At 35.2% G+C, this 27286-nt stretch overlaps 1 protein-coding gene across 3 annotated transcripts in view; it reads right to left on the reverse strand.

The window, feature by feature from the left end:
- The window catches only part of LOC108098771 (catenin delta-2), a 41457-nt gene extending 18073 nt beyond the window's left edge, over positions 1-23384 (reverse strand). Inside the window, exons 1-3 of one of the 3 annotated variants that reach the window (XM_043208423.1) lie at positions 23312-23370; positions 23108-23256; positions 9808-10638 (exon numbers count right to left, since the gene is read on the reverse strand). In XM_043208423.1, the coding sequence (XP_043064358.1) occupies positions 9808-10631 (824 nt within the window). In that variant the 5' untranslated portion in view covers positions 10632-10638; positions 23108-23256; positions 23312-23370. Of the gene's footprint in view, positions 1-9807; positions 10639-23107 lie in introns of all 3 variants that reach the window. The other 2 variants (XM_043208422.1, XM_043208424.1) reach the window with 2 other exon arrangements.
- Between the last annotated feature and the right edge of the window lie 3902 nt (positions 23385-27286).

A 27286-nucleotide genomic window follows, 5' to 3' on the forward strand; every position in this document is an offset into this window, starting at 1 on the left:
GTCCCGTTATCCTCTTCAGCCGGCTCACGTGATCGGGTCCAAAGTGCATCGAGGTCCCGTTAGTTCTTGGTGTCTCCTCTTTGTGCGGGTCCGAAGTCCGCAGACTCACCGTTATATCGGTCCAAAGTCCGCGAATTGCTTTCATGATTTTGGCCTATGCTTCGAATGCCACTTCTGATTTTTACAAAAGCAGAAGCAGAAGCAAAATCATATAAAATGACAGTTACGGCAGTTTTTCAAACGCTGATTTGCACTAAATACAGAAATGGTCCAATTCAAAAGGGGAAATTAGAAAATTCATTTAAAGCAAAAAAAAAAATATAGAAAAAATAGACGAAGACCATTACAAAATTACTAATCGATATAGGGCAACCAAATACTGCAAAACACAATTTAAGAAACAAAAGATACATAACTAATGTCGTTTAACTCCCACAAGAACTTTCTACCCAATGATGTTGTTTCTACTATTCACCACGGGGCACACTCACAAATCAAATGACCAACTCAGATTCCGACCTCTATTGTTCTCGAGCATTCCAATTCAAATACCGGTAGTGTATGAACATCACTATCTAAGAATAAATTTAAATCTTTTGGTAACAAGACCACAAACTCGCCCAGAATGAAATATTTGTATAATAAACTTCTGAAAGAATTAAATGCTATAAATATTCATCAGCAAAATAGGCAGAAACGAAAAAAATAGATCTAATGGCAGAAAATTCAATCCAACTTCATAAATTGAATGATGTCATAAACTGCAGGACTGCAGGACTGCAGAAACTTACTTACTACGAAAATAACCACAATAGCATTGACATAATTATTTATGAACTCATGCAATTTATTGAGTACATTGAAGACATAGAAATGCAACTTTCACGTCTTGGACTTTTTAACCCAAAGTTACTCAATTATGACAAGCTTCTAGCATTAACAGCTAAAATATATTTTTAATCAAAACATCAACTTGGATTGACCTCCGAAATAACGAACTAATACTTATTTCGATAAAGTGTGGCTTTTGCTAAAAATGGGCTAGGAAATTTATTCTTTTTTAAAAAAGCTACTACTTAAACATTAATAAAAAAAAGTGGCGGAAAGCGTTATTTCTAATTATTTATTTGATAAAATAGAAATTATCACTGCCGCGAGACAACCCGTTTTTAGAACATTGCCATGTTTTTCAAGCGAAAAACTTCACCGGGAAGAATGTATTGTGGGGGAAGAGAGCTGCAATTGTGTAAAAATTTAAAAACAAAAGAAATTGAACAATTTCACCATGTCTGAACTGCCAATTTTACTACTGAACGCTGTAAAGGTTGAGAAATGACTCAAAGTGATTTAAACAAATTTTTTTTCCATTTAAAAAAAAAAAAAATTTTTAAATTTTTTTCTTAAAGATCAATATGTTGAGAATATTGTGTAAAAATTTTGAGTCTATTAGAGTCAAACTAACGGGGTTATAGAGTTTTAAACGACCGAATTTGTACGTATTCTCACGTATAAAAATACTTTGAATCGATTTTCCCGAAAACGTTATTTTGAAAGTCTGTAAACATCAGAACTCAAAATCTACTGAACCGATCCTTTTCAAATTTTTAACACAAATGCTCCACATAAATACGCAGGTAATCAGGAAGAGTTTTTTTTTTAATTTTTAATTGATCCGTTTATCATAGGGCGTTGATGTTCACCGCAAATAAACTTTTTCTTAAGGCGCTTCAGAAGATTAAGGGGGGCTTCTCATGTAACATGTCAAAAAGTAATTGTTTTTTGGGAATTTTTTTCACTTGGAAAATGAAAATTTACATGAATAATTTTTTGCATATATTTGAAGAATGGCGGACCTATTCAAGGTCGCGTGTGGCTCGACTTGGATGAGGGACTTATTGCGGTACAGTGTGGAGCCCAAAGTTTTCATTTGAAACATACAAAAAAATTTTGTATTATTCAGCAAGGTTCCCCCGAGTGCATGAATGTCTGCAACTTCAAAAAATTAGATTTTAAAATATTGAAATCACGTCTTGAAAAAAAGTGCCATTTTTTCGTCTTTTTTTTTGCTGAATTGGGTTGAAAAGTGTAAAAAAAAAAAACTTTTTTTCACAATTTCAGATATTCATGCACTCGTTCAATGTATAATCTGCAAAACACTTTTTAGAAATCAAAAATCGGTTCAGTAGTTTTTTGGTAATCGTGTACCGCGTTTTTAAAATCATAGTTTTGAGAAAAAACGATTTAAAGTTTTGAGTTAATGTGGGTCTTGAACTTGAGCGCGCTCGTTCAATCACTGATATTTTCCATAATATTGAGAGTTGAGTCATAAAACTTCGGAAATATACTCTCAAGACGTTATTTTATCGATTTATGAAAAAAAAAAATTTCGATTTTTTTTAATTTTACATGAGAAGCCCCCCTTAACAGCCACAGGCTTATATCTAAATATTTTTTAATAGTACTCTTTCTGGTACTCTTCAAAAGTTGAACAATAACATTTAATTTAGCTCTATAAAATAAACTAACTCATTTCGCCGCAAAAATAAATCAAACATAGCCCCTTTTTTGGCCTTTAAAAATAAATGGAAGCAAAATTATTAGAATAAAACAATGTAGAGTTAAAATTGGAAATGTTATCTTAAGCAAAAATTCGTTAAGTCCAGAATTTGATTTAACACCATTGTATTCATCAATTTATGTAACTAAGATAAAAAAAACACAATGACGTTTTAAAACTAATTTCAGAAAACAATACCAGACTTTACGTAAGTATAACAATTGTAGTTATTGTTCTTATTATTTAAACTAAATCCACTTACCATTTTATATACAAAATTTAGAAGACGAGAAAAAAATAATCAGAACCACAACAAGAAATAGAACCGGCACAAAACCTGGGGTAAGGTTTTAAAGGCCAAAAAAGGGTTATATTTGTTTTTTTTGCGGCGAAATGAGTAATTTTATTTTATTGACAATCGTTGACAATATCGTAACGTGGTGGAATAAAATTGAATCCAGGTAAATCTCACATTATTTTGTTCATTTATTTTATTATTCGGGATTTTACAGTAAATGTCGGTTCAAGAAAATGATTCAGAGTTGCAGTTTTGACATATAAAATAACTTTTTCGCATTTTTGCGCACTTCAGGTGAACTTCCCTCTTGCAACGTAACAGAGTTGTTGCGATTTGTATACCGTGGCATAGTTTCCAAACATATAAAGCAGAAATTGATGTCTTCATCTTCATCAGCAGAGAGTTTATTCATGCATTTTCTTTGGGGGACGACCACGTTTCGCTGTTATTTTGGTGCATGCTTTTGGTGCAAAAATTGTTTTTTTCGCTCGTTGTTTTTGTCGAATAAAAGTTAGGAATAATTTCTTTGTCTCAATCAAAATTCACTCTTTTGCATATTTTTGCTACAAAAGACTAAAATATTTCAACAAAAATCGAAAATACACGAATAAAATGTAAAAATTATGATGGCCCAATCCTGACTACAAAAATGGTCCAACCCTGACGACATGCGTTATTAATCTATTATGGTATGACATAGCCAAACTATACCTGTCAATGAAAATAACTTAGTATTTTGTAATATAACAACTATATAACATATTTTTATGCTCAAATTGCGGATGACATGTTGTAATTTTGAGTTATGACACCTTTTGGCCAGGTTAAAAAAACTTTTCTGAACACTTTTCCTTCACATATCAACGAAACGTAGAAAAAAGTAATCCCGAAATGAGTAGTCACGTGGAAAGTTTCTTGTGACCGATAGAAGTTTCTTGACACGCACAAACAGATGGCACTGGTACGAATATTCAAAATATTGAGATGGCCCAAGCCTGACAACATTCTCCTAATATAGGGATTGCAAACAGCAAGACATGCAGATTCTGTGATAGCGAGGATGAAACCTCCCTACACATAATATCAGACTGCCCAGCACTAAGTAGCCTGAGGAGTAGAACCCTCGGGTCCAGGTTCCTTACACTTGTGACCTCTGGAGGCATCGACTCAACAGAGCTCCTTAACTTTATCGGAGGAACAGGATTGATGGGTGAGCTTTAAGCTCAGATACAATAGATCCAGTTGGGTCGAGATGTAAAATAATCTTAAATTTAAGAAAAATTCATTTTTGCTCGATATGACCACCTTTTGCCTTGACTATAGCCTTGAGACGGTCGAAGAAAGAATCGCAACTGGCCGAACGTGAATTGCCGGTATTTTTGCCCACTCGCGGACAATGGCTTTTTTCAACGCCTCTAGACTGGTGTATTTTTAAGTTTAGACCTTGCTCTTTAAAATAGCCTAAAGAGAATAATCCAGCGGATTCGCATTGTGTGGACGTTATGAAGTTCGGAACATTGTTTTCCAGCCATTCTTGGTTCACTCAGGCTTTCTGAAACGGTGCTGAGTCCTGTTGAAATGTCCATGGTCTGCCATCGAAATGTTTGTCTGCCCACGGCTTCAAGGCAACCTTAAGAACACTTTCCTGCATTTACCTTGACGCCAGGCTCGATAAAAACGATTGGAGAGCGCCCATCTGGGGTTACAGCGGCCCAAATGTGGCGGGTGGTGGCTCCTGGTTGCCAATCGATGGCTCAAATTCTCGTACGAACAGTCAGTTAAGTTAACCCCTGTCGTTTTGGGTGTTTACGAATTGCTCAATTGTAAAAATTTTCTTATCAGAAAACACAATGTTCGGAAATTGCTCACTTGCGGGCCAGCGAAGCAACGTTCTTCGACCGTCTCAAGGCTATAGTCAAGGCAAAAGGTGGTCATATCGAGCAAAAATGAATTTTTCTTAAATTTAAGATTATTTTTACACATATTGAGCTGGGAAATAAATAAAACTAACTTTCCAAACTTAATTTATAACCTTTTTTATTGGTTACACTTCGAGTGCCGGACCCTGTATATACTTAATGGCAGGCCCGGCCAAGAGGAGCGCCTTATATTACATTATTGTGATCTGCACAGTCAAATAGCAGCGAGTTTTGTGAGTAAAATAAAAAAAAAAATTGTTGTTTTATTTTTTATTTTTCTTATTTATAACTTTGAGAATTGGAATTTTATTAACGTTGTAGGAGTAACATTTTGACTCTTTAATTAACTTTACAGTGTAGGGTAAGATGGGTAAAACCGACGGTGGGTAAAACCGCCATTTGGATTTCAAATTCAAATGAAGCGCCGAAACGAGTAATAACCGTTGATAATGTGGATTCTGATCGATAGTGCGCGGTTTTTGCAGACGGTCGGAATACTGCAGCTTTGTCGTGACAATTTATATTGCGTCATTTTTGTTTCACTCGACGGCAGCAAAAAATTTTTGTTATTAACATTGATCAATCAAGTGTAAATGAACGGCTTGAAAAAAAAGGGGTAAGTGTCCGCTTATAGTACGAACCTTGATACTGATGTACATGTATCCAGTTAGCCAATATTTCCAAAATTGTACAAACTATGTAACCTCGACAAAAAATTGGCGCTTGGGGTAAAAAAAGCCGCGAAAAGGTGGGGTAAAAACGCCACACAATTTGATAACGGAAAAACTCGTTTTAATCGAGAATGAATGTCTTTCATCAACATGCCTCGCAATTACGCAAGAAAAAAACCAAAAATTGTCGAAGACAGCGATGACACAGAGGATTAATTGTCCTGTTCGGAGCAGAACGCCAGCACATAATCTGGTGCGCATAGGTGTGCCGCTGCAGTTGCATATTTGTAATCCGCTCTTCAAGCCTCTCTTTGCTTATCTATGTTATCTATCTATTTTATCTATAATTGTCAAAGCGACGGTATAAATAAGCCGCGCTTTCGGCTTATCTCGCCTCAGTCAAAGCAATTGACCACTCGCCATATACATATACTCTGTTCGCGCAAATATCGAAAAACGAAAAAAGCATAAGAGTTGCAACTCCAAAATAAACATACTTTAATTAACTTAACCTACTCGTGCGTTATTTAATTACAAGGGTGGCATATTGGTTGTCTTCCCCATAAACATTTTGGTGACCCCGACGTGATATTCGTTCACGTAATATTAGTTCGGAGTCTGCAACTTAGTTTTCGTTCGTTTTAATTTCGCTTAAACATTTTGTCATTTGTCGTCGTTTGCGGGCATTCAGTCACAAACACACAACGCGCATACAAAGTGCATTTAGCCGGGCGTTTGATTTTGTACATTTCGCGCTGTTTTTTCGCTTTTGCTAATCGGGCAAAAACTGTGCACAAACAACAACAACAAAACAAAGTTCCCTAACCTTTCGGTGACGCTTAGTGCTCTAAATTTTCGCGCTTTAAACCACAGGGTGTTGTGTGCAAAGCAAACTCGATAAGAAATTACTTTTTGCTTTTTATTTTTTTTGTGAATAACTAAAATGCAAAATTCGGTGAACGATAGTCAGCCCCAAAATGGCCCAAATGAAATTGAATTCTTTCGGGCCAAAGTGCAATCCATATTGCGGCAAGTCAACGCTTTGAAAAATTATTTAGTGGAGAACAATATAAGCCAGTTTAATGAAGCCGATTTTCTCGTGCGGTTGAAATGGATCGAGGCACAAAACTTGGCGTTTGATTCTGCCCAGACAGCGCTGGAAAGGCTGGACTTGGAGGAGCTGGTGCTGGACACACGGATGGAGTTTTCGGAAGTCATAATGGATGTGGAGGCTAGGCTGAATCGAGGCTTAGCGGCGCAACGCAAATTGCAATTTGCTGGGGCCACAGCTGCCAACTCGACGTGTTTTGATATCACAAATAATCCAGATTTTTCTTTGCGGTCTAGAAAGCCTCGATTACCAGCTTTGGAGATCGCGCGGTTTTATGGATCCTACTCCGATTGGCCGGACTTTTTCGCCACTTTCAATACGGTTATTGGAAATAATGAAGAGCTAGCTGATATCGAAAAACTTCAGTATTTACGGTCTAGTTTAGGCGGCGTGGCTTTGGAAACCATACGCTCGCTCGAACCGTCAAATGCAAACTACCAGAAGGCTTTGAATTTACTCATAAACCGATTCGATAATAAAATTTTACATTTCCAGGCACACGTAAAGGCTATATTTGGGTTGAAGGGTGTCGAGAAGGGATCTGCCAAGGGTCTACGGGAGCTCAGCGATTTACTAAATTCTCATCTTCGAGCAATCCGAACCCTGGCTACTACGGAGCAAATTTTGGATGGACTGTTGATTCACATCGTCGCTCACAAGCTGGATCAGAGGACGCTGGAAAAATGGGAAGAGGTCTTGCCCATTGCTGAGGCTCCAACATGGACCGCCATGGAGTCGTTTTTGGAGAGGAGGTGTAGGATGATGGAAAATTTGGATCAAGCCTTGGTGACTCAAACACCAGGCCAGCAGGTGGGAAAAAACTTGCATAGACATTATTCGAATGTACTTTTCGCTTCTGCTAGCAACTCAAATCCCATGGTATGCCTATTTTGCAATGGTAGGGGCCATCATTTGCCGAAGTGCTCCCGGTTTTTGAATTTGAGTTCGAACCTTCGATTTCGAGAAGCAAAGAAGATGCACCTTTGCCTAAACTGCTTGCGCAAGGGGCATAAACTGCAGCAATGCAAGGCGTCTCATTGCAGGCATTGTCGCAGGAAGCATAACTCATTATTGCATATGACCCCGAAGCCTTCAGCATCTTCCAAATCATTTTCGTCTCCATCATCCGACCCACTCCTGAACTCTCAGCTATCACCATCCACCTCATCTGCATCACAGTCTCATCATCATTTGACAAACCCTCCACCCAGAACCTCAAATATTACGCCGACTGACTACGTGTTGCTTCCAACTGCTATTCTCTACCTAAAAAATAGAGTTGGTACGCTTATACCTTGTCGAGCTATATTGGATTCCGGTTCTCAATCCAACTTCATAACTTCGCGCCTAGCTAGCCAATTAAAGTTGAAGCATAGGCCATCGCTTACGCCCATTTCGGGGATCGGAAAATTGTCCGTAAAGTCGGATAGGTCAATCGACATTCTTGCGCAATCACGGGATGCAAGCTATCGTGCGTCATTCGCAGCAGTTGTGACGCCAACTATCACTGACTATCAGCCTCACTTCGACATAGATGCAACAGGATGGAGGACTCCAAAGGATATTTCGCTCGCTGATCCTCACTTCAATAAATCGCAACATATTGACCTGCTAATTGGAGCTGGTCTATTTTTCCAAATAATTGCCATGGGGCAAATGCATTTGGATAGCAACTTGCCAACTCTTCAGAACACCAAGCTTGGTTGGATCGTTTCTGGAAGGATGTCAAGGCTGCCAAATCAAAGATCTATTTCCTCTGCCATTGTCCAGGATCCTACTGATTGTTTTGCTATTACTTCCATAGGAAAGCGGTCTTTGAACATTGAGGACTTCTCATCAGGAAAGCCAGTTTCGTTGCCTGAAGACTGCGATCGGATGCATCGTATTGTTAAAGGAGGACCACATTCCATCTCTAACATGGCCGCTTGGACATCATCAGAGTAGCTATGGTCCGTACAGCTACGGGCATCATCCTGGGAACCGTCTCCGAACCGTTCTGCTCATCGATTTCCATATAGTTGGAACCCTGCCTCTTCCAACGGGGGAGTATGTTCGGAGCAGAACGCCAGCACATAATCTGGTGCGCATAGGTGTGCCGCTGCAGTTGCATATTTGTAATCCGCTCTTCAAGCCTCTCTTTGCTTATCTATGTTATCTATCTATTTTATCTATAATTGTCAAAGCGACAGTATAAATAAGCCGCGCTTTCGGCTTATCTCGCCTCAGTCAAAGCAATTGACCACTCGCCATATACATATACTCTGTTCGCGCAAATATCGAAAAACGAAAAAAGCATAAGAGTTGCAACTCCAAAATAAACATACTTTAATTAACTTAACCTACTCGTGCGTTATTTAATTACAAGGGTGGCATATTGGTTGTCTTCCCCATAAACATGTCCCTTCCTATTTTTTTTAATTTCAATTTCTTATTTTTACTTTTATATATTCGTTGTAACATGTAATATCCATTTGAATTGAATAAAAAATTTTCTCAGAAGTTATTGACATTATTTGGGTACTAAACTACACTGAAACCAAAATGGCGTTTTTACCCCACTGGGTGGGGTCAATTAAAGTCAAACTAACGGAGTTACAGCGTTTTAAACAACCGTATTTGGACGTATTTTCACGTATAAAAATACTTTAAATTGATTTTGCCGAAGACGTTATTTTGAAAGTCGGTGAACATCAGGACTCAAAATCTACTGATCGAATCAAAATCAAACCGATCCTTTTCAAATTTTTAACACAAATTCTCAACATAAATACGCAGGTAATCAGAAAGAGTTTTTTTTAATTTTTAATTTTTTTCTATTTTTAAAAAATAAATGAACAGCGATTTTTTAAGCTAAAATCGCACTTTTCACTTTCAAGTGCTCCCAAAAATAGATGATGTTCACCGCAAAACAACTTTTTCTTTGGGCGCTTAACCGCCACAGGCTTATTTCTAAATATTTTTTAATAATTTTTCTTTTCTAATACTCTTCAAAAGTTAAACAATAACATGTAATTAAGCTCAATAAACTTACTCATTTCGCCGCAAAAAAAAATCAAACATGGCCCTTTTTTTGGCCTTTAAAACCTTTTTATTTATAGTACTGATTGATCGATTTACTATTGCTATCATCAATCATACGCGGATAAGTAATCGAAGAAGACTATCAATTTCATCTATATTTTATTTTATTAAATTTTATTTATATTATTAAAATTATTTTAACTTCATGTTCTTAAAATGTTTTTACTTACTTATGTATTTCTGGAGAATCATAGGATAACAATCGAACTAATGGAGGTATTCCACCAAGGGATCTTGTACGTTGTTTGTTGGGGTCATCCATGTAGCATAAATGTTGTAAATATGCTGCCGCATTCGCCTTTATAGCAGTGTTCGGATTGCTTAAAAAACCTATAACTTCAGAAAGGTTTGGATCCCTCCACCTCATTGTTGAACAAAGATCATTTTCTGATCCTCCAATATATTCATCTTTTTTTCCAAATCCTTGACTTACAGCATTTAAAGAACTCATAGCAAATTGTGGTAATTTAAATTCAGCTGAACTATCAAAAGGTCGACATTGTGAATCCGCTACTGAATCAGTTCCGTTCAGGTTATCGTTAAAAGGTCTTCCAGAAAAGGGTTTAAGATTTGAAATTGTGCTTTGAACTCCGGTGAAGTTTGCTTCGGACGTATAGCAGTAAGGGGCAACTGATTCATCGGTGTATTCAGGTTCCACACAGGGTATTCCAGCTACGCCATATTCTGGCGTTTCTTCAAACTGGCCTGCTTGTACATATCTTACTGTTGGAGCTAGTGAATGACTTTCAATGCGTGGAATGGAATTGTCAGAAGGGGTGTTCTCAACCTTACTTTGAGGGCCGAGAACTGAACAATGTGGAGTCATGTGAGGTAAAGCAGTAATTCCAGGTGGTTTTGTGATATATATGGGCGCATTTGAAAATCCAGATGCTGAGAATTGTTCAAAATTTTGAAAGGACGCATATTGGGTTTGTATATTTCCAGACTCGGCTGCCAAAGATCGATCGATATTCATGTTGTGTATCGGATTCATATTAAAACTGAAATAAAGAATAAGGTATTACAATAAGTTATTAAAATTGGTAAAAAAAAAATTTAAAAAAAAGTACACAAATTTTGCATATGTCTAGAATATTGTCGGCTAGATACACGTAGGAGCGATATAAGATTTCTAAAGACCTAAAATGTTCAATGTTCGTAAGAGGGGGTAAAGTTTTAAATGCAAAAAAGGGCTATATTTGTGTTTTTGCGGCGACATATGTAAGTGATTTCATTTTATTAGGGGGAGGTTCTTTTCTTTTTTTTCGAAAATTAAGCAAACTTTGAGAATTAATTGCGGAAAAATGAAAAGACATACGAACTTATGCTTTTGAACTTTTGATTCGTTGTTTATTAACGATTTTTTTTTTTTTTTTTTTTTTTGTATATTAGGTTACTTCCTGTCCGTTAGGTGGAAGATTTATTTGGCCTCCCCGTGTTGAACGGGTTAACGCCACCGCCAATGTGTGAAATTATCTTTCAAGAAACCGAGATTATTTAGATAAAATGCGTGTTTTATGGTGTTTTTAATGTGTACGATAACGGTGAATAATGAGGTGTAATCGATGAATGCGTTATCGTGTTTTATGAATTGTTATTGTATGAGTGATGAGTGTTAAACGTGTGAATGAAATGAGCAGAGTTGTGTGGTGTGATTATGTGTATTAGATATCGATATTAGCAGTGTTAATAAAATTTGTAATCGAGGTCCAGTTTTCAACAGGTTCATGTCTAAATAGGCTATATATATCGTTGTACTTGAGCAGTGTTGGGTAGTTTTGTCTTATTTGTGTATATTTTGTACACTTTAATAAAATATGTGAAATATCTTCAGAAGTGTTGCATGAATCACAGATATCGTTATTAAAAACTTTCATTTTGGACAAGGTGTGTTTATCAAAAGCGTGTCCACTTAAGATACGATTAAGTTGTTTAGTCTCTAAGCGATTAAAGAAATCTTCTTTATTGTGGAACCAAGGCTTGGAGGTCGAATGTGGATACAAAAGAGAGTAACCTTTATTGCGTTCCAGAGAGAATTGACTGTATGATCTCTCCCAATCTTGTTTGATTTGCGAGAACAAATGGTTTATGGCATCCTTGAGAGTCCATCTGATGTTTATGAATGAGCCGTTGTATCTAGCATTTTTTGCAGCCAAATCTGCAAGATCGTTCTCCCATATGTTAACGTGACTCGGAATGTGATGAAATTCAACAGAACGAAGAGTGCTGCAGTTTATGATTTTCTTCAAAATGCTCTGGGCAATACAATTTTTGGAGTCTTGATTTTTAATAGTTTGGATAGCTCCAAGGCTGTCTGTTAATATGGCAAAACTTGAAAAGATGTTAGAAATGCCAAAGTCAACGGCTTTTTCTAGGGCTGTGAGTTCAGCAGTCAGCGACGACAGTTTTTTGTCTGAGTAAAAACTTTGTACTGTATTAGATTTCATGTGGACGAAAGCACTACCTGTAAAATTCTCGGATACGGAACCATCTGTATAAATAATTTCAACGTTTTTGCTGACAAGGTTATTTAGCTTTTCTTTTAACAGGGATTTTATAATAAGATCATTAGCAGAATTCTTATTAGGGCAGGTGCCTTTGAAAAATTTAGTATCCAAGAAAATTTTTCGTGTGAAAAGAGAGAAAGGACAAATTGGAGCAATACACCAAACTACACCTGGAATTATTTGTAATCCAAACCTCGGATAATAATGCAATGTCTATATTGTTATTCACTAAATAAAGTTCCAATAGTTGTTTATTGTTATTAGCAGTTAAGCTCTGAATGTTATATTGTAAAATTTTAAAAGTCATTAATTTTGTATTATATTTTTTTTTTTTTTTTTTTTTTTTAAAACAAGTATTTAGACAAAGCCTAATAAATAAACATATAAAAAACAAAAAAATAAATAAATAAAAAACAAATACAGAAAAAGTAAATAAAATATAAATAAAATAAATAAATAAAAATGAATTATTTAAAATTTAGTAGTAATAATTAAACTACTTGATTAATTTTAAACAAATCAATTTTGTTGTTCGTCACAGCAATTCTATTTCTGAGGTTTTCTAAAAAATTTCTAGACTCGGGAACTAAATTAATAGATTCATTGACTAGAAAAGAGGAAATATCTGAAGCAAATTGAGTTAAACTTTTTTCCGCCGCTACAAGAGCAGCGTTGTCTGAAGCTGATTGACTAGAAATATTACTATGGATGTGAGTGAACTTTTCATTTGCAGTGTATTCTTGATCTTTAAGAGCAGCTTTCCAGCTGGTCATAGTTTCCCGGGCATTTTTCTCTTCGTTCACCTTGTTAAGAGAGTTTCTAACTACTTTGCTATATGGGTTTTGGAGGTGTATATGCTGAGCCACAGCTTTAGTGTTGTTTTGTAAAACAGGGATTGACGATTTTTTTTGCCATGACGGCTGAGGAAATTGGGAAATATCGTTGATATCAACTTCGTCTAGAATTTGGAAAAGGGAAGGGTATTTAATTTTAGTTTCTGTTCGCGACAAGTTTTCTAAAGTCATACACTTTTGGATGGCATACGCTCTCTTCCGCGCTGGGCAATCAAGAGAGGTGGCTGGATGGTTTTGTTTACAGTTAGCGCAGACCGTCTGATTGCACTGCTGATCTTTAGGGTGAGAGAGTGAGCACTTACTACATTTTTGTTCTCTTTGTTTACAATTCTGAGCAAAATGTCCAAATCTAAAGCACCGAAAACATTGACTAAAGGGAACATAGGGACTAACACTAATTTTTGTATACAAAAAAACAATTTCATTAGGGATTTGTGCGCCCTTAAACAGAATTTTAACTCTTGAAGTGTTAATAAAGGCAACTTTGTTATTTTTATCTCTGGTTTTCACACGAATGATATCATGGATTGGCACTGGGGAGGAAATATACTCTTTTAATTCTGAGTCCGAGAATTTTACTGGGATATTAAAAATAATGCCCATCTTGAAAATAAAATGTTTAAAAATTTTAGGTTCATATCCATTTTTTTTTAAATCTGAAGATAACAAACTGTTGGCTGCCGCCGCTGACTTGCACTCAGCTTTGCAGCGCCCATAGCCTATTTTATTGACAGAAATTATATCTTTGATTTTTAACTTAAGCAAAACCGCATTCAACTCCAGTGGGTTGATTGGTACTCTATTATGACGGTTGTCTGTGTTTGTTTCAATCGCTTTGTCAATATATACCACAAACGGACCTTTGTGGGAGCTGTGGTATAGGAACCCGTTATTTTCAGTTTTCTCGCTTACATCCTCATTTCTTACTGCCTCTTCGTTGTTAAAAGGAACCGTAATACTGTCACTTACTTGTTTGCTTGGACTACCAGGTTCGATGACCTCTTTCATCTCCACTTCGTTATCTGAACTTGTTTCTACATCCTCTATTATTTTCTTCTTTTTTGAAAACGGTGATAACTTTGGTTTCTTGAAAATACTCTGCTCCGAGGATGGGGTTTTTCCCTTGGCCTCGGAGGCCATTTTCCTCTGGGTAATTTTACCCGTTTTTATTTTTTTTGTTTTTAATTAATCACTAGCTAGTAATCGAAAAAATAAAACACAATAATTATTTATGGAATTTGTTTTGAAAAAAACAAATTTTATATTAATATAATTTCGTTATCGTCACACTGCTCAAAAAACACCTCCCGACTCGTATGCCGATTCTTCGTTGTTATTAACGATTAAAAAAAATTCAATATTCAGGAAATTCAAAATGGCGGCTTCAAAATGGCGGATCTCGTAGACCTCTATTTTTCAGCTTTGTCGAGTGTCGGGCCGCTGGCAGTGAACCGAAATTAAAAATGTAAATTATTTATTAAAATTGATGGAATTTCCTATGCCTTATACCTAACTAGAATCAATTTTGGTAAAAATAAACCAATTTTATGGACATTTAAAAAAAAATGGACTTTTTTTTTTACTTTGATCTCGTTTAAAAATTATAAATAAACAATTTTTTATGCCAATTTTAGGTATAAGGCATACAAAAATGTATATACTTTCAAAAAATTTTTTGAATGAAGGAAATCGGATCAATAGAACGACCCCTGTGCGCGACAAGAGGTTTGAAAACATGGTTCCGAGAAAAACGCGTTTAAAATTTTTAGAGCGTACCACAGCGCATGTGACATGGGTATGTTTGACACGCTCTAGCTCAAGAAATACGCGTCGTATCGAAATATCCTTTGGCACGTATACATGTAACTTTCATTTTATTAAAAAAAAAAAAATCTATTTTTTCAAAAAAAAAGAAAAGAACCTCCCGTTAAGTTTAATGACATATTACTGTAAAATTTTTGAAGAGTAGGGGAATGTCGTCAGGGTTGGACACACTTTCGACCCTTGCCCATAATTATCGTTTTAATAAGAATTAAGATCATTTGCGTAAATAGTTTGAAAGGTAAAGGCAAAAGGTATGTCTGACAATTATGACAATTATGTTGTGAAATGAAAAACATAAAAAAGGGCGAGTATTTAAAAAAAAAAAAAAAAATGTAGTCAGGCTTGGCCACTGGAGTCAGGGTTGGACACTTGAATTGCTACTTCAGAAAAGTAGCAATAAAAGAGGACATTATCCATGGATCAGGTGTATTTTATGTCTTTTGACTCTTTTTTATTGTGAACAACAAATTTTACAACCAAGTATGAAAAAAAATTAATCAGATTCGCAATTAGGACAAACAAAATAACTTTTTCAGGGTCTTCTCGAGATCGTCGTCAGTAACAGTAGAAATGTCCTCATATTCTAAATCTACTTTTTTAATATATCGCCGCAAAGTCGTTCTAGGCAGGTCATAAGCTCTTGCTCCTGTCTTTAACTTTCCTTTCTCCAACTTAACTGCTTTAATGGCCAGGACAGCATTATGCAAGTCGACTTTACCTCTTTCCGTCGTTTGCTTGTAGCGTGAACCTCTTCATTACTCAAAGAATTTTTTTTTTTTTACTTATTTACTAATTAATTCACTTTTTGTTGAATCAAGTAATTAATTACGACTGTAGTAACTGTAAAAAACATTGGAAAAATTAAAATATTCTGACAAAAGGGAAAAACCAAGGGTGTCCAACCTTGACAACAAAAAGTGTCCAACCCTGACAACATGAGTCATAACCAGGGCTAACAGAGTTATGTTCTTAAAAACGTCAAAATATGTATGGATTTATGGACGAAAAAATAGAGAAATATGGACGAAATATGGACGAAAAAGTTGACAAATATGGAAAAAAGTGGATAAATATAGACGAAAAAACGGATAAATATAGGTATAACAAGAAAGGAAGCTAGCTTCGGCAAGCAGTCATCAAATATTTCGAACAGAATACACAAAGGCTAAACAACATCGAAGCTACGACGACTTTTTTATTAGTTTTCCATATTTTTGACTATTGTTCATATCGCCGCTATATGATATAGTTGTCCGATTTTGATGAAATTTTATTTGTTATTCAAGAGTTGTTAGAAAACTTTATATTCCAAAAATCTTGATTTTCTGATGAGAAATAACGATGTTATCATTTTATTTCCGTTAATTCTATATAGATTTTTCGATCTTTCCTATGGCAGCTATATGATATAGTTGTCCGATTTTTATGAAATTTTTTTTTATAAATCAAGGCTAGTTAAAAAACTTGATACTCAAAAAATCATGCTCGTGGGATAAAAAACAACGATGCTATCAATTTATTTCCATTAATTCTATATATATTTTTCGATCTCTCCTATGACAGCTATATGATGGAGTTATCCGATTTTGTTCAAATTTAATCCGAAATTTAATAACAGTTAGAAAACGCCATATTGAAGAATTCAAGTCTATCTGATCAAAAACAACGGCGTAAGATTTTTTTATTTTATTCTCTTGTATTGGAGCTATCCGATATAGTCGGCCGATCCGGCCCGATCCGACTTATATACTGCGTGCAATAGCTATACAACTTTTGGGAAAGTTTCAGCAAGATAGCTTTAAAACTGAGAGACTAGTTTACATAGAAACAGACAGACGGACAGACGTACCGACGGACAGACGGACCGACGGACAGACGGACAGACGGACAGACGTACATACGGACAGACGTACATACATACATATTTCGACTCAGATGGTGATGCTGATCAAGAATATATATACTTTATGGGGTCTAAGGTGTCTCCTTCACTGCGTTGCAAACTTCTGACTGAAATTATAATACCCTTTTGCTCTGCAAGGGTATAAAAATGGATAAACGTAGACGATTATATCGATCATATTAACTTTTTATGACAATGAACAATTAGAAATCGCTACAAACAAAAGTGCGCCGTTTGTCTCAAAGATCATTGCAGAACAATATGAAATGTTGTGTCAGATTAGTAAAAACAAAACTACGGCGTTTGTCACTCAATATGTGTTTATAATATAAATTTATAATATAATCATATTATGATGAAAATGAACGCTCAATTGTTACATTCGATGATACATATTTTGATTGATTAACGACGCAACGATGTTTTGTTTTTTTTTGTTTAAGGCAAACGACAGAAATTTCATAATATTTGAGCCAAACATATCTTTCTATAGGTTTTCAGACACTTAAATGCTCAAAATATGGATTTATTCAAGTGATTGTGTAAAATATGGATTTATAGGAAAAAAGGCGAAAATATGGAAATAAATATTTTTTCATTTAAAAACATAACTCTGTTAGCCCTGGTCATAACCCTACCGCACAACATAACCACCAAATCGCTTTATTTAGAACAAATTTTTTTTTAGGATTTCGTTAAGGGGAAACAACTTAACGTATTTTTAAACTTATCCTGCGGATGGCATATTTTCCGCTGAATTATGCCACTTTTATTGCGCGTTCTCCAATACTTTTTTCGTCACTATCACGACACTATGTCAACAAAACAGGAAAATTAACAGTTCTGGGATGCGGCTTGGGATGAAAAGTTTCCCACAGTGAAAACAATTAATACCACATTCATGTCCGACCCTGACAACTGTCCAACCTTGACGACATTCCCCTATTAGAAAAAACTTTGAAAAAGTAGTTTTGCGGTGAACATCATAACTCGTTAGCGGATCAACCGAACCAAAAAATTTTAAATGGGTTTCAAAAGTGATGTTTTTCTCGAGAGAATCTGGGACTTTTTTATACCCTTGCAGAGCAAAAGGGTATTATAATTTCAGTCAGAAGTTTGCAACGCAGTGAAGGAGACACCTCAGACCCCATAAAGTATATATATTCTTGATCAGGATCACGATTAGAATCCAAATATGTATGTACGTCTGTCCGTCTGTTCGTCTGTCCGTCTGTCCGTTTCCGCGCAAACTAGTCTCTCAGTTTTAAAGCTATCTTGCTGAAACTTTCCCAAAAGGTGTGTAGTTATTGCACGCAGTATATAAGTCGGAACGGGCCGGATCGGCCGACTATATCGGATAGCTTCCATTCGAGAGAACGAAATAAAAAATTCTCACGCCTTTGTTTTTGATCAGATCGACTTGAATTCTTCAAGATGCCGTTTTCTAACTGTTATTGAATTTCAGATAAAATTTTAATAAAATCGGATAACTCTATCATATAGCTGCCATAGAAGAGATCGAAAAATATATATAGAATTAATGGAAATAAATTGATAACATCGTTGTTTTTTATCCCACGAGCATGATTTTTTGAATATCAAGTTTTTTAACAATTCTTATACTGAGAAAAAGTTTCATAAAAATCGGACAACTATATCTTATAGCTGCCATAGAAAAGATCGAAAAATCTATATAGAAATAACAGAAATACAATGATAACATCGTTGTTTTTCATCAGACAAGTATGATTTTTGGAATATAGAGTTTTCTTACGACTCTTGAATTACGAATTAAATTTGATCAAAATCGGACAAAACTGATCAAAACTGAACAATAGTCAAAAATATGGAAAACTAATAGAAAAGTCGTCGTAGCTTCGATGTTGCTTAGCCTTTGTGTATTCTGTTCGAAATATTTGATGACTGCAAGGGTATATAAGCTTCGGCTTGCCGAAGCTAGCTTCCTTTCTTGTTTTTGTGTATGTTCTCCAGCCCTTGAAAGTGAAAAGTGCGATTTTAACCTAAAAAAGATCGCTTTTAATTCATTATTTCAAAAAATATAAAAACAAGAAAGGAAGTTAGCTTCGGCAAACCCGAAGCTTATATACCCTTGCAGTCATCAAATATGTCGATCAAAATGCATAAGGGCTAAGCAACATTGAAACTATGACGATTTTTCTTTTACTTTTCCATATTTTCGACTATTGTTCGTATGGCAGCTATACGATATATGTAGTTGTCCGATTTTGATGAAATTTAATATGCAATTCAAGAGCAGTTAGAAAACTCTATATTCCAAAAATTATGCTTGTCTGATGAAAAACAACAATTTTATAGTTTTATTTCCCTTATTTCTATATAGATTTTTCGATCTTTACTATGGCCGCTATATGATAACGTTGTCGGATTTTAATGAAATTTTTTTCTCGATGCAAGGGTTATTAAAAAACTCCATGTTTTGAAAATCATGCTCGTGGGATTAAAAACAACGACGTTATAATTTTTTTTCATTATTTATAAATATATTTTTTGATCTTTTGTATGGCAGCTATATGGTAGAGTTATCTGATTTTGATAAAATTTTATACAAAATTCAAAAGTGGCTAGAAAACGCCATCTAGAAGAAATCAAGTCGATCTGATCAAAAACAACGACGTTAGAATTTTATATTTCAATCTCTTGTATGGGAGCTATCCTATATAGTTGCCCGATCCGGCCCGTTCCGACTTATATACTGCGTGCAATAACTACACACCTTTTGGGAAAGTTTCAGCAAGATAGCTTTAAAACTGAGAAACTAGTTTGGGCAGAAACGGACAGACGGACAGACGTATAGACGTAGTTCGATTCAGATCGTGAAGCTGATCAAGAATATATATACTTTATGGGGTCTGAGGTGTCTCCTTCACTGCGTTGCAAACTTCTGGCCAAAATTATAATACCCTTTGCTCTGCAAGGGTATAAAAATTAAAAAAAATCCTCCTAATGTTCACCGACTTTCACAATAACGTTTTCGGAAAATCGATTTAAAGTTTTTTTATAAGTCAAAATTTGGTTTGGTTTGATTTAAAACTCTGTAACTCCGTAAATTTGACTCTAATTGTCTTAAAATGTTTACACAATGTTCTGAACATATTGGTCTTTTAGGAAACAAGAAAGGAAGCTAGCTTCGGCAAGCCGAAGCTTATATACTCTTGCAGTCATAAAATATGTCGAACAAAATGCATAAAGGCTAAACAACATCGAACCTATGACGATTTTTCTATTAATTTTCCATATTTTCGACTATAGATCATATGGGAGCTATATGATATAATTGTCCGATTTTGATCAAATTTAACTTGTAATTCAAGAGTCGTAAGACAAGTATATATACCGAAAAAGTCAAACTTGTCTGATGAAAAACAACGATGTTATAATTTTATTTCCGTTATTTCTATATAGATTTTTCGATCTTTCCTATGGCAGCTATGAGATATAGTTATCCGATTTTTATGAAACTTTTTTCTCAATATAAGGGTTGTTAAAAAACTGGATATTCAAAAAATCATGCTCGTGGGATAAAAAACAACGATGTTATCAATTTATTTCCATTAATTCTATATATAATTTTTGATCTCTCCTATGCCAGCTATATGATAGAGTTATCCGATTTTGATCAAATTTAATCCGAAATTCAATAACAGTTAGAAAACGCCATCTTGAAGAATTGAAGTCGATCTGATGAAAAACAACGGCGTGAGAATTTTTCATTTCATTCCCTCGTATGGGAGCTATCCGATATAGTCGGCCGATCCGGCTCGTTCCGACTTATATACTGCGTGCAATAACTACACACCTTTTGGGAAAGTTTCAGCAAGATAGCTTTAAAACTGAGAGACAAGTTTGAAGAGAAACAGACAGACGGACAGGCGGACAGACGTACATACATATTTCGATTCAAATGGTGATCCTGATCAAGAATATATATACTTTATGGGGTCTAAGGTGTCTCCTTCACTGCGTTGCAAACTTCTGACTGAAATTATAATACCCTTTTGCTCTGCAAGGGTATAAAAAAACCAAAAAAATACTTTTAACCTTTTATAATTATAATTTTATTTAGGTTTATTCTATTATTAGGGGACGGTGGCCCAGCAGGTAGAGCGCTGGCCTCCGGTCCGGAAGGCCCGGGTTCAAGTCGAGCCTCAGGCTCCCCGAGAAAAAGAAACGGTCTCTTTTTCCAAATCTCCACCACTTCTATGCTCTATCGCTCACTTAACATTAGTAACAAATTTCGGCTCCCCGGACCCGCACACCCCCTCGTCCACGTTACTATGGACCCATCAATAGAATTTTCGTCACTCCTAGATGGCGCCAGGTGGTTACCCCACCGCTAGGATAAGTCGCTACTGGCTTATCACCGGTACGATCGAAAATCAATGATAATGAATCCTCTACAAGAAATTGTAGGGGCTCTAAGCTCCCGGGTGGAGTAACAGAATGTAAATTTTTTTTTTTTTTTTTTTTTTATTCTACATAGATATTTTGATCTTTCCTATGGCAGCTATATTTTAGAGTAGTCCGATTTCTATGGAATTTTTTTTCTCGATTGAAGGGTAGTAAAAAAAAATCGATGTTCCAAAAATCATGTCCTTGGGATAAAAATCAATATATCAATATATGTATTTCTCAAATTCCTAATAAATTAATTGAATTTTCAAAATAGTCCCATATCCAGATAAACTAGGAACTATTTTAACAGAGGATACATTTAATAAATTGTATATTCATGAAGGAAAAGTTTTCTTCGAGGAAACAAAGGAGGAAATGTATAATAGGCATCATTAAGCAAAACAGAAACGAAATGTAGATACACGATTTTATTATTTATTATTTTTTGAGTTAATTGTTATAAAAGAAAATTCCGCCAATTTTCAGTTTTTAGCTTATGCATTGATACATATGTTATATTATTTTTTTGAAGTTTTATAACATTTACCTCAATAAATAATATAGCATATGTATCAATGCAAAAGTGCGCGCCAATTTTTCTAAAAAAAAAATTTTCCAGTGTAATGGCCGCACTTAGCCGACATTTAAGGCTCGATATCTCGTAAACGGTGCGAGATATCGAAAAATTTTGTTTATTAAAAAGTGTTCATTTTCGGCCAATTACCCAAAATCTTGGCCCGGAAACTAAAATCGTGCCAAACACTTTTTAATAAGTCTTAAATGTCGGCTGATAGTGCGGCCGTTACACGTCACGGCGGGCGAGATACGGGCGAAAAAAATTACTGAATTTTTTTTTTTTTTTTTTTTTTAGAAAAATTACTGGGAAATTTTTTTTTTAATTAATGAAATTTTTTTGTTTTTTAAGAAAAATTGACGGATTTTTTTGTTAATAAAAATTACCTCAAAAAATAATGTAGCATATGTATCAATGATAAGTGCGCGCGCACTAACGTATATACATATGTATATATATGTAGATAATTTGTACTTTATTGGGTCCGAGGTGTCTGCTCCACAGCTTTGCAAGCTACTGAGCAAAACTACGCTGTTTTTAAACCCAAGTTTATAACTCGAGATTTAGTATATTAAGGCCACTTTAATGTTTACATTTTTTGTGTTTATCAGAAGTCTAAAAAAGAAAAGATTGGAATTTTAATGGGAGTCCGCGAAAAACTGTTTTTTTTATGATGGTATTAGTATTTTAGTTTAAAAAATTGTATTTCTATCGATTTTAGTTAAAACTTGTAAAGTGCGTTAGCCAGGACGTGTCGAACTCAAATTCCTTAAACCTAGCAATATTCATATGCATATGTTTGTATGTGCAGATATTTGCATACTTTAATATACATATGTATGTAGGATCCTTTTATAAGGTTATAATCTTTATGTCTTTTGTTTGGCTATAAGTAGAATGAATAAAAAACTAAAAAATTAACCGAGAAATGTTTGTTTCTTTTTCACACGTAGTAAGGCAGCCACTCTTGTTCATTCATTCTTTTTTGAAGTGTAAGTTGTAAGCAGTTGCTTTTTGAAGAAAAACCACACCCGCTTTGGTGTACATATGTACATAAATAGAAAATAACTGTGGACAGCAATGTTTTATACGGTTGAAGCTGTTTTGCAAAACGTATAACACATAAACAAAATAAATTTATATAATTTTTAAACTTTTTCTAAACCTCTATTTTTTAGGATGATATTTGTTTAAGTCATGCTTCTGTATTGATTTTTCAAACTTTTATATGAGTAACATTAACAATAAGCTCTTCTTCGAAGATAAAATTTCAATAGGTATTAATTTAGAGCCAAGACAACTCTAAGCATAAAACCTTTTTGTAGGACCCAGAACTTTACAACAATTGTACATATTGCGTGCAATTTCACATACCCAAAAGATGTAGATACACGTTATTTTTCTTGCATATGATAAGTTACACATTCACTACACTTTGAAAATCATGTTGCGCGTCCAATAGTAAAACAAAATGGTTTTGCAATGTTTTGCTTTTATTCAAATACAACAAAAGATCCAGTTAGCTATAAAAAAAAAACTAGTTTAAGTACGGTTTTTTACGAGAGAGACCATTTATACTATTCATTAAATCAGGGATAAGGTATTCACACTAAGTCAAACATTTAGAAACGTTAACTGTCCTGTTGAAACTACTTTTAAGTTTCGGGTTGTTGACATTGTTTTTAAAGGGCTTGGCATTGTGGTTTAGAGATGGGAAAATAAATTTATAGTGTGTTTCCACAGAACACCATCCAATTTGCTGAACTGTCCCATAAGGTTCCTATTTTCCAAAACGTATATAATAAGTTTGGGAAATTTATTTTAAGAAGTATATGATTTTGATACATTAAAATAAGTTTAAGTTTAAGTAACCAAGTTGTTCATGCGTCAGGGACGCATCAACGTCTTGAATCATTTTCATACAGGGCCGTAACTAGAGCCTCAGGGGCTTTGAGGCAATGAGTAAATTTGGGGCACCCCATACGGAAATCTTTGGTAATACTTCGGAATTTTGACTCCAGCTATATCTCAGCCCCAAAAAAACTTGGGAACCAAATCAAGGGTTTTTTCGTAAGATAATAATAGGAGGGGCAGAAGGTTTTTTACCTTGGAAAAAGGAAATTTCCTCGGAAAATCAACGGAAAACTCTTAGATGCACGTCATGCATTTCCGCGCGACATATTTTGGGTAATTGGCCCAAAATAAACACTTTTTAATAAAAACAATTTTTCGATTTCTCGCACCGTTTACGAGATATCGAGCCTTAAATTTCCGATAATAGTGAGGGCTGGTAGCGGGCGATGCAACGCATGACGTGCATGTAAGAGTTTTCCGCCGATTTTGCGAGGAAATTTCCATTTTCCAAGGTAAAAAACCTTCTGCCCCTCTTAAGGGGGTTATTATCTTATGAAAAAACCCTTGATTTGATTTGCAGCTTTTTTTGGGGCTTAAATATAGCTGGAGTCAAAATTCCGAAGTATTACCAAATCTTTTTTCAAACTTCTCACACATTTCCATCGCAATTACTCTTGTTGAGGTTAGCGTAAAGGAAAAAAATTAGTCCGATTGTCAGTGTAAAACAACAACTATTTATTGCTTGTATCAAGTTTCTGACACTTCATGTCAAAGTCGCAACGGCGCGTCCTAAAGCCTTTGACAGATTAAGACTTTTTCAGGACTAAAAAATGGCTAACAATAAAGGGCTCCGGCGGTGCCCACTCCTCTCGGGGGCTCTGGGGCACCACTCCACCCATGCTAGCTACGGCCTTTTTTCCATAGAATAATCATCGATGATTGTACCAGACTTTTACTAACTATAAAAAATCATAATTATCCAACAACACTTAAATTTTGCTATTCAAGAATTGCATCAATACATAGTTTTTGGTTTCAATGTAAGATGTTTTTAATGAATCGATGAGTTTGGAACTGCAAGGTTCCAGCAACTGTTAGAGAATAAAGATTTTTTTAAATCTTTGGAAACCACTCTACCAACAGCAAAATTTCAGAGAAGAATAAATTAGTTGTAAATACAGTAGAATCCTGTTATAATGACTCCGTTTATAGTGTCCGTCCGGGTATTGCGACGAAAACTCGATGGCTTGATTGGTCCCCAGACAGACTTATACACTTAAATCCTTCTGCTTAGTGCGTCTTCCGGGTATAACGACGAAAAGCGTCGGTCTCTTGAAAGTCGCTATAAGCGGATTCTACTGTATATTATTTATAGATAAAAAAAAATACGATGATTATCCTAGTTGGTTTTGTAAATTTATCAAAGAATTTATGCCTTTCCAGCTGGCACCATTTCGGTAAAAATTAAATGCGTTATTTGATCGACGAGCCGAGAATTTTTATTAAAGCCGTTAGATTCAATGCTCAAAAAACTACCAACTACAGTCGAATCCCGATAATTCGTACCCCGCTAAATCGAAAATCGCGATAATTCGTAAAAAAAAATTCTGTTCCCTTGAAAAAAATCCCTTGAAAAAATCTCGATAAATCGAATTCCCGTCTAATTCGTAAAAAAAAGTGATCCCCTTTCCATTTCGAATTATCGGGACATTGGACGGGAATTCTATTTATCGAGATTTTTTTCAAGGGAACAGAATTTTTTACGAATTATCGCGACATTCGATTTAGCGGGGTACGAATTATCGGGATACGACTGTACAATAAAAAATAACACCAAAATTGACAAAATGGTGGCGTTTAAAAAAAATCCAATTTTTCCCAAAATTTTGGTCGTTTTAGGACTGCCAAAATTCGATTTTTATTCAAATCAAAAAATCGATAGTTCATTGTACGGAGAACTATGTATATGTAGAAAATGTAAAAAAAATTTGATAGTGATCGGATCATTAGCTTTTGAGTAATGACCGCAGCAAATTCGGAAAATGGTGTTTTCAGAAAAACGCGTTTAAAGATAAAATGATCGTTTGCGCTGTTATAAGAGCGGCAGCTGTTTGAATTGCTATAACTCAAAAACTATTAGAGATATCGTTTTTGAAATTTTAATATGTTATTTTTAAAGGTATAATCTACCGAAACATGCAAAAAAATTTTTTTGATTTTTTTTTTTCAAATTTTACACTAGTTGTGCCCCTTAAGAGACCTTATCGCGAGATCAAGTGAAAATCTGGTGAAGCTAACGTATTAGAAGATGCCTTGCATCAGGCATTGGTTGAATAATTCAAATCATTTCTACAGCAAAAGTCCATAAAGCTGGGGGCAGGACGTCGTTGGCGTCCGCTGCGGTGGTTTTTGCTTCGGGTCAGTGACAATCAAAATATAATATACTCCTGCTTCCATTGTCCACTGCTGTTGGGTAGACTTTAGGTGTTGTCAGAAGTTAACTATGGAAAGAAGAGCCTTTGATTTTGGGCTTGACGGTAGACAGGAGAGGTCCACCAATCGGAAAGTGGCATATCGGCCGATTTCTCTATCATGGCACACAGCGGCCATGCTAATGCAGGCTTTAATTTTTTTTTAGAACCATGCAAAGCACTTTGTAGCGTTTTTTCCTGTGGCTACCGGTCTCCCTAAGGCCTCCCATATGGGGTGCTCCAGGAATCATAGATTCTTTTCAGCTTGCAACAAATTATGCGCAGAAAAGTAGCAGCGCCAACAAAAGATCTTCCGTTATCGCAATAAATTTGCCGTGGACACCTTCGTCCCCATGCGAACAGTAATACAGTCGAGTCCCGATAATTCGAAATGGCAAGGGGATCACTTTTTTTACGAATTGGACGGGAATTCGATTTATCAAGGAAACAGAATTTTTTACGAATTATCGCGATATTCGATTTAGCGGGGTACGAATTATCGGGATTCGACTGTATATACATATCCATTTGTGATAAAATATGCTCTCCCAGAAAAGTTTTTTATATGGTGGCGATGTAGCGTTATTTGGTGTGTGAATTGCGTACGCACCCGTGACAACTTTCACATTATTGAACAAGCACTGTGTGCCAGTCATCACATTAAAGTCTTTCGGTAGTAGTTACGCTGCCACACGACCTGTGTTGGCTGAAGAAAGTTTTTGATTTTTTAATGGTGTTAGAATTGAATTGAATATAATATAATATAAGTTATTATTGAAGTTGAATTTTGATGTCTAGTGAAAGTTAGTTTAGAGCAATAAAGCTCTCTTCTCTTTCGCTCTCTGTGAGTTCGCCCCATCTTCGCCAACCTTTGTTAGGCTTTGTGAAAAAGAGAAAAATATAATCGTTGAAAGTGAATCAGATCGAGAGCACGTACATTTTTCGTTTTCGCCAAATGAAGTAAATTAATTACAGTAGAATCCGGTTATAACGACTTCCAAGGGACCGACCATTTTTCGTCGTTATAACCGGAAGACGCACTAAGCAAAAGGAGGAATAAATTTTTTTTTTTGATTATTTTATGGTTGCTGTGTTTTTTATAGGTTTTTAAAATAAATCAAATTAATTTTTTAATTAAAACGAAAAATTTAATAAATTAAATTCAAAAACATAGGTTTTTCTAAATACTGAAAACTGAATGAGCTTATTATTGCACATATTGCATTTG

The sequence above is a fragment of the Drosophila ficusphila genome, unplaced genomic scaffold (assembly GCF_018152265.1).
Source record: "Drosophila ficusphila isolate 14025-0441.05 unplaced genomic scaffold, ASM1815226v1 contig_47, whole genome shotgun sequence".
Lineage (NCBI taxonomy): Eukaryota > Metazoa > Arthropoda > Insecta > Diptera > Drosophilidae > Drosophila > Drosophila ficusphila.